The sequence below is a fragment of the Lolium rigidum genome, chromosome 3, assembly GCF_022539505.1.
Source record: "Lolium rigidum isolate FL_2022 chromosome 3, APGP_CSIRO_Lrig_0.1, whole genome shotgun sequence".
Lineage (NCBI taxonomy): Eukaryota > Viridiplantae > Streptophyta > Magnoliopsida > Poales > Poaceae > Lolium > Lolium rigidum.
In genome coordinates this window covers 73,951,757-73,960,487 of record NC_061510.1, presented here as the reverse complement: position 1 = coordinate 73,960,487, position 8,731 = coordinate 73,951,757, and the positions used below count along the sequence as shown (strand labels likewise).

Genomic DNA, 8,731 nt, shown 5'->3' with positions numbered 1-8,731 from the left:
TGCTTTTCATTCTAGTTGAACAAGAGATAAACATTGAGCTTCCGAAATAATATCCAGCAAATCATACTCAACAACTAGTTTTTTTTTGCTTAAGTTCATATTGGGCAGATTCACTGTTCTCGCATAATACTAGTAGAAGGATTGTATTACTATTGTTGTTTTTTTTTTGGATTTTATGCTATTGGATTAGGCAGAGTCGTTTGAAATGCAAGATACCGCAGCTACTATCCAGAAGCAACTGCCAGATGTCCACCCCTGCAAGCTGCAACGCGCGGCCCAGCCCAGTCCTCCAAACGTAGCAGAAGCGTAGCAGTGTCGCACGCCTGTCCGCTCGATCCCGTCCGTCCCCTCGCCTCGTTTCGCCATCATCGTCGGCCAGTTCCGGCCGGCGTCGTCATTGTTCAATCGATGGTTGCGTCGGAATCCCGGCTTGGCGTGGCGTGGGGCTTGCCGGTCATTTCAGCGCAAAGATCCTTTCAAATTGTGCCTTTCAGTTTCTTTCTTCACGGAATACGAGATACACCGCCTCCATTCCCCTGCCGTCCTCCTCCGACCATCGCCTTCCCGCACCAAAAGCACCCGACCGTTGCCACCTAGGCCCGAGGCCAAGAAAAAGAGCCCGCCCATCCCTCCACATCCGCACCGCACGCACCCCTCGCCGCCGCGCTCAAGTTCTCTGTTCGAAAAGATCGTCCTTTCTCGATGTCCGCGCGGCGGCCGATGAGGGGCCAGCACGGGACGGCCACGGCCACGGCGACGCCGCGGGTCCTCAACCTGTCGAGGCGGTCGTCGGCGGGCGGGAGGCCGAGCCGGGCCGCGGGCCGCGCGCAGCAGCCGCGGCCGGCGGCGACGAAGCCGGTCGTCAACCTCGGCGCGCTGTTCGAGATGGAGCGCCGCGTGCGCGGGCTGGAGTCGGCGCCAGCCTCGCCGCCGCCGCGGCCGCGCTCCCGTGCCGCGCGTCGGCCGCCGCAGGAGGAGGAGGAGGACGCCGGGGAGCGGGAGGAGAAGTGGCGGTTCCAGGCGGAGATCCTCCGCGCCGAGTGCAACTTCCTCCGGATGGAGCGCGAGGTGGCGCTCCGCAAGCTCGACTGCCACCGCGGCCAGATGGAGGCCGCGCTCAAGACCGCCGTCGAGACGCTCGCATCGGTAAGCACGCACGCGCGTCAAAAGCCCGCACCTTTACTCATCTAGAAGTTCAAGTGCAGCCGTCTGATCGCTGATGATGCAACAGGGGAGGAAGAAGATCGACGGGAGGGGCGAGGCCGGCGTGGCGGCGGCGCTGGACGAGGGCATCGAGGACCTGGAGGGGATGATGGAGGAGCTGCGGGTGGACAAGGAGAGCGGGCGGAGGGCGATGAGCGGCGCCGGCGCAAGGGAGCTGCGGCGGAGCCACGGCCGGAACTTCGACCGCCAGGCGTCCTCGCTCCGACGGCGCCTCGAGAAGATGCCGTCGGCCGACGCCGAGCACGCTGTGTGCAAAGACATATGCGAGATCGCGCACCCCGTCGCCCCAACGCCGCCTCGGCCAGCCGAGCACAGCAGCCGCGACGACGACCACGGCCCCAGTGCCAATCTCTCTGACGTACGTAATGCGCGCGCGCGTCCGGATAATTAAAACGCTTATAGCATGCCGATGTGCATTGTTGTGAACTCGCGATGTTTGATGATCACTGACTAAAGGCGCAACATTTGCGCGATCGTTTACGCATTGCAGGTGGAGATGCTGCGGGTGAAGATGGAGGGGATGTCGAACGGGATGCGCGAGAGGATGGCAGAATACAGCCGCAGACTTGAAGCCGTCGCCGGCGGCGGCGACAACAACGCCGGCTGCCAGTCGAGGAAATGCGGCGGCCGGCACAGCCGAAAGCCCAGCGCGTGCAGCCAGAGGAGCTGGAGCGGCAGCAGCAGCGCGAGCAACACCGGCAACGCGGCGGCGGCGGTCCGGCACAGCGGCCCCAGCGTGGCCTCCGAGAAGCATCAGCAAAAGGTAGGATTCAAACTTGTTGCATTCAAATTTGTTCTTACTGCTGACATTACACTGTTTAGGCACTACGTTCAGAACTCCACCACCAGTCCACTTTGCTTATCTTATTCTTGCTTCCTTTCGAGAACAAGATTAGCATTGCTAGCGTAGTGCCAGTACAAGTGTTGGGCGATTAGTCTCGGGCTCCAGAATGTCGTTGACTTGGGGGCTGGCTAGCACTGGTCAGCGACTTGACGGCATTATCAATCCACGATTAGCCTGGACCCCTTTGTCTCATCCGGGCAGAGCGAGTTTTAATTTGAAATCGCCTGCATGCAATGCAATGCAATGCGAGCCTGGCGTGTACAGGGTTTTGCACTGGTTTCGTAGGGGAGATGAGTAATTGATCTGATCTCCGTCGGGTCCACGGATCATCCATGGATTGGCCCCTTGCTCTGGCTCGACAGCTACCTAACACCAGAGGTTAATGGCCACTATGCCTCCTGCGTTGGCCTCTCATGGTTGATACGATGCTACACTGTATACTTGTGTTAAGCACTGTTGAGCTGATGCGCATGGGCCATGGGGCCGTGTTAATTCTTTGAGAGCCATTGCTTTTTGGATGTATTAGTTGTCGCAATTTGATTGTATCTATACTTAAATTGTGTGTACATATGTTCAAAACAGCGACAACTAACATGAAACGGATGCTTCGCCTCGATGATGCCAGTAGCCTAGTAGGTGTTTCAAATAATAGCTTCACCTCGATACAATGTGTGCGCCTTTGCGGATGGACTCGACGCCTGTAGACTTGTGTTAACCACTGTTTAGCTGGTGTGCATGGGACTGTTAATTCTTTAAGAACCGTGACCTTTCTTGTCTGCTCTACCTCGCCACGCTTTCACCTCGATACTAGCCGTAGGTGTTTCAAAAAAATAGCTTTGCCATATCGTCCCATGATTTGAACTTCAACAATCATTGTGAATTGGCCCACCTTGTCAGTGCCGTTGCTGGCTGCCTCCCCATTGGCCATGCTCGCAATGTGGTCCTTGGAGAGCAGTTCACTCTTTCCCCTCACTTTTGGAGATTGTCCTGGGCCTGGGAATTCGGAATTATTCCCCTCTTGTATTTTATATTTTTCCTTTTAGGCATGTGTGCCAATGATGTTTCTTGGGAATTTTAAATTATTTTTTTCTATTCTAAAAGAGGGATGGTCTAGTTCTGTAAATGCCATATACTTTTATCCAGTGGCCTGGTTCTCTAGTCTAAAAGGAAAGCTGTCTATTTCTGTGTGTGTACTTGCCTGCATTTCATTCAAAGAAACAATCAAACTCACTTGGGAGTTGGGATTGAGGCCTGACGTTGCCACGGCTGATTGTTCTGAATGAATCGAACCCAGTGGACATGTGTAGATGCATGAAAGAATTCAATGTAAACTGCAAATTTGAAACTACAAGAACTGCAATATTTTATGACCAGACCAGGAAGCACATGCCGGCAACATGATGTATGATGAATCCGGGCCACGTTGAATAAGATTATTAGGTGCCCACAACAAGAAAGCTATCCTTTCCTGGATTGTGCAAAAGATATGGGCCAGGCCCAAGGACCAAGGCGTGTGCACATTGAGCAGCTATTTATTACTTCCTCAACAACTATGTTGCGCCAAGGGACCATCTGGTCAAGAGTGCAGGTGCATATGCACTGCCTTGTGGACACTTCAGTGTACTGAATTTAGTTCAAGTAGCTGCGAATGGCAACGCAGCATTGCTAGGAAACTCATGTTTGAAGAGGGCATTGCGTTGGCAGGGCAAGCACTTTGTAATTATGAGCGAGCTATGCCATCTACTACAAGCTTCAGTTTGGATGGGCGGCAGTGCTGCTGGATTTGGTCGGCACATACTGGGCAAACTTTTATTGCGACCTCCCATCTACACTTTCTGCCTTGTATGACCCACAGATGTTGTATGCATAGCACTGAATCGTCGTTTGTCTTGCTAAGGTAACTTATTTTCTGCTAAAAATCTATTCTCCTAACAGAGTGTGGTTGAAGACTGCAAGCTGATGGCCTCTGGAAGCTGCTGCGACTGCAAGGAGATTGTGGGGAGGATAATGAAGCAAGTGAGAGCGGAATCGGAGCAGTGGACTGAGATGCAGGAGATGCTGGAGCAGGTCAGGCTGGAGATGCAGGAGCTGCAGTCCTCCAGGGATACATGGCAGCGCCGTGCCATTGCTTCTGACATCAGTCTTGGTTCCTTGAACTCTCAAGTAAGTGGCCTCTAATTATGCTTGCATCAGTAATACCTAGAAATGCTTCTTGGTCTTACAGGTTTTTTTTGTGCTTTGTTTGCTATCAAGTGAAACATGATTTCACGGCCGCCGAGACTGTGATTACTGCATCATCCTTTTACATGTTTTATATACTGAACTACTGATAGTGGTGCGATACTAAACGCACTTAGTATGCATCCATTTTCAGAATTCAGTGCAAGAAGGATTGGTTGCTCAAAACAGAATCCCTTTGTATTACTCTGTTTTGGCACCAAAAAAATTAATGCACTTGATTTCTCAGATTAGAGTTATTGCTGACTGAAAGCAAAACAGTGAATATGTCAGTGATGAACTAATCTTGATATTCTACAGTACAAGTACTCAATGCTTTGAAGTTTTATTTGGAACTAACCTTGTACTTCGTCAGCATTTTTTCAAAACTGTAGACAAATATCTCTAATTTCCAACAGAAGACGCCATTATGTATTGTTCGCAATTCACATCTAAGCATTTCAAATGCTAACACTATTGTAAGCGAAGTTGTTGCCTCAACAAAAAATTCTAACATTCTAAAGTACAAGTAAAAGACAGTGAATATGTCAGAATCCAGTGATGAACTAGTCTTGATATTCTACAGTGCAAGTACAGACAGACTGCTTTGCAGTTTTATTTGGAACTGACCTAGTACTTCTTCACATATTTTTTCAGTGCTGTAGACAAGTATCTCTAATTTCAAAAAAAAAATACCATTTCGTATTATTTGTAACTCACATCTACGCATTTCAAATGCTCAAACTATAGTAAGCGAAGTTGTTGTCTGAACGAAAATTTCTAACATTCTACAGTACAAGTAAAGACAGTGACTATGTAAGAATTCAGTGATGAACTAGTCTTGATATTCTACATTGCAAGTACAGAGACACTGCTTTGCAGTTTTATTTGGAACTAACCTAATACTTCTTCACACATTTTTTCAGTGCTGTAGCTAGACAAATATCTCTAGTTTCCAAAAGAAGACACCATCTCATATTGTTTGCAATACACATCTAAGAATTTCAAATGATCACACTATAAGCGGAGTTGTTGTCTGAAAGAAAATTTTCATCATTCTACAGTACAAGTACAGGCACACTGCTTTGCAGTTTCATTTGAAACTGACCTAGTACTACTTTGCACCAAGGCTGTGAACAGATCTCTAGTTTCCGAAATAATACACCTGTTTGGTCTCTAAAAATACCTTTTCGTACTGTTTGCAACATATTTTATGCAATTTACATCAACACATTTCAAATGCTGTCTGAACAAAAACTCTTTAACATTCACCAGATGCTGGAGTGGAAACAACGCGCGCAAGGGTCAGAACATCACGCTGAAGAGCTTCAGAAGAAGGTCACAGAGCTCCAAGGCAAGCTACACACCTTCAAATCCCATTTCCCTGCCCCAAGCCTGCCCAACCGAGCATGGTCTGAAGCTTGCAAGATGGAGAACCCGCGAGCAGCCAAGGCTCAGCAGCACCACCGGCCACCGCAGGATTGCGGCAAGGAGAAGGAGAAGCACGTCCTGATCTGCCGCGTCAAGCACTCGCCAAGCGTGATCCCGAGGCGCTCGCCGCTGCAGGAGATCGGCAACATCAGCCTGCCGCGGCAGTGGCAGCGGTGAGTACTGACCGCGACGAGCGTACATGGGGATCGATGCTCTGCTAAGACAAAGGTTTCGGGCAGGAGTTGGAAGAGAGAATTCTATCACTTTAGTTTTAGCATATAATAAAGTAATTTACCACTAATTTTGTAATAACCAGGACTGACTTCTCGTCGGTCAGGTCTGTAGTGAGTTGCTGGGGCGGAGTTACTTTGCGTACTAGTACAGTGTTGAGGAATAGGCGTGATCGAGGTGTATGTAAGGCGAATGCCTCTTTTTTCTGAGATTAATTGGCAATTTTGTTTCCTGCTTCTTCGAATATCTGACGATGATGTGTATATGTTAAGTGCAAGCGTACAGGGGGTTTCATTCAACTTCTAAAAGCTCTCAATCCTCTGAATCATGTTTAGGACGAGAACAAGTTTGATCCATAGTAGAATGATGATTACAAGTACAATAAGAGCGGAGACATTATTGGTGCTAAATATATAGATGAATGTGGATTCTTTTTCCGCAGCTAGCTAGTAGTTGCGACCGCAGAGACGAGATCATGCATCCGGAACTTAACTACGACTATACATCTAAGAATCTAGCTAGTGGTGATGGATCATGGAAACATAGGCGCAGTATGTACACACGATCTTCTGGGAGATATAGACGTAGACGGCGAAGGAGAGGCTCATCAACGCGACGTCCTTCCAGTCCCCCTTCTGCTTCGGGCTCAGGTTCTCCTGCACGGCCATGCCCGCCTTCACGACGCTGCCATGCGCCCTCTCGGCCATGGCGACCCACCATGCCCTCTTCTTCCCTCCTCCTCCGCCGCCGCCGCCATTGATCGGCGGCTCGGTCGGTAGCCGGCTTTGGCAGCGGAAGGAGGATCTTAGCCGGGGGACGGTGGTGCTACGTCGTCGTCTGAAGGTTTGGGAGACATGTAGAGCGGTGGTGTTGGCCAGGGAAGCCATTGCATGGGCCGATGCTGTGATCTTCAGGAGCAATACTAGAGATGTGATCTATGGGGTTTTGTGGATGTTTTCAACACGAGAGGATAAGTAGCTACTGACTACGGGAGGAGGAGAAGCGAAGACAGTGACAAGTAGGCGTGTCATGTAGCAGCAAACCAGGCTGGCAGTTGGCCCAAGCAAGCTCACACTCTGGAGATATTTATCCAACTTGGTCAAAATCACACTACTTTCTCCCATTCCCTTGTATTATTGCTCACGGAAGGGATCCAAATGAGATATTATTGCAGGTTTCTCAATGGCCTAAATACTGAAGCAGCACAAGGTACCTGAAGCAGCACAAGGTTGTGGAGGAACAACTCCACCGTGTTGCTACAATATGAACAGCACAAATGTTGAAGGAACCGCTTCAACGTGCTGCGCTAGATATCGCTCTAGGGGCGTAAGCTAGATATCGCTCTAGGGGCGGAGACTGTCAAGAGTTTGGTTCAAACTCTCAACACAAGATCTAAAAGAAGAACACAAAGTTCTCTTTATTGATAGGTAGATGGTACATAGTCTGGCTACATATGTAGAGGCTGGACCTCTATTTATAGGCTGCATGAGCCCTCACAAGTTAGCTCTACTCACAACAAGAATATTCTAGGGAACACTACTAAAGCTAGGAAAGAGATAAGTTACAACTCATACCTAGAACACTCTGGAAACCCCTATAATACATATGACTAAAGGATTATTTTATGTGGAATAATATAGAAGTGTGTAGAAGCCAGTACTAAAGTTTAGTTATGTTTTATTTTCTCTAATGTCCTTCATCATTCTCCCCTGGTTGTTTAGAACTCGACCTCGAGTTATCCTCGTAAAGTGCTTGTTCTGGGTGATAAAGAGTCAAATCTCTCACATTGAATGTGTTAGATATTCCCATCTTTGCTGAAAGTTCTATCACATAAGCGTTATCATCTATCTTCCTTAGGATAGAGAAGGGTCCATATTTCCGTTGCCTAAGCTTTCCTTTAACGCCTAAAGGAAGTCTTTCTTTTCGAAGGTATACCATCACTTTATCACCAACTTGGAATGATTTTAGCCTCCGTTCGCAATCAGCCAATTGTTTATACTTCTGATTTTGTGCCTCCAAGACACTGCGAAATTCTTCAAATAGTTTTGTGTAGTTCTCAGCAAAGGACAATGCTGCCTTTGAGCTTCCCTTTGATGGTAGCTTCAGCAGATCCACCACATGTGTTGGAACGTTAGTGTAGACAATAGAGAAATGACTCCTTCATGTTGATCTATGGTTGGAGTTGTTGTAGGAGAATTCAGCAAGAGATAAAGCTAAATCTCATTATACCTTTTTATCGCCACAAATGCAACGGATCAGATTACCCAAAGACTTGTTCACCACATCTGTTTGGCCATCTGTTTGTGGATGAGCTGTAGTAGAAAATTTTAACTCGGTGTCGAATTGCTTCCACAAAGTCAACCAAAATGCAGCAAGGAACTTGCTATCACGGTCCGAAATAATGGACCGTGGAACCCCATGAAGTCTGACCACTTCTCGGAAGAATAAATTTGCAACATGACGAGCATCTGCTGTCTTGCGGCATGGAATGAAATGAGCCATTTTGGAGAATCTGTCCACCACCACAAACATAGCATCATTCCCACGCCTTGTTCTTGGCAAACCCAATACAAAGTCCATAGAGATATCCTCCCATGGAGCCTCGGGAATAGGCAAAGGCATGTATAACCCTGAGTTTTGGACCTGGCCTTTGCATGTTTGACATATGGGGCGTCGCTGAACAAACTTTCCAGCATCTCTCTTCAATTGTGGCCAACAGTAACGAGCCTCTAGATTAGCGATAGTCTTGTCATGTCCCACATGGCCACTAAGATCACTTGAATG

The 8,731-nt window shown here is 48.4% G+C and overlaps 2 protein-coding genes across 2 annotated transcripts; one reads left to right on the top strand and one right to left on the bottom strand.

The window, feature by feature from the left end:
• The first annotated feature begins 702 nt into the window (after positions 1 to 702).
• On the top strand, positions 703 to 5,893 carry LOC124695041. Its single transcript, XM_047227938.1, has 5 exons — positions 703 to 1,146; positions 1,232 to 1,582; positions 1,715 to 1,987; positions 4,004 to 4,231; positions 5,561 to 5,893. Exons 1-5 carry the CDS (start codon positions 703 to 705, stop codon positions 5,891 to 5,893), a joined length of 1,629 nt encoding a protein of 542 aa, XP_047083894.1.
• A 410-nt stretch (positions 5,894 to 6,303) lies between these two features.
• On the bottom strand, positions 6,304 to 6,925 carry LOC124696850. Its single transcript, XM_047229512.1, has one exon. It carries the CDS (start codon positions 6,832 to 6,834, stop codon positions 6,466 to 6,468), a length of 369 nt encoding a protein of 122 aa, XP_047085468.1. The 5' UTR covers positions 6,835 to 6,925; the 3' UTR covers positions 6,304 to 6,465.
• Positions 6,926 to 8,731: the final 1,806 nt, after the last annotated feature.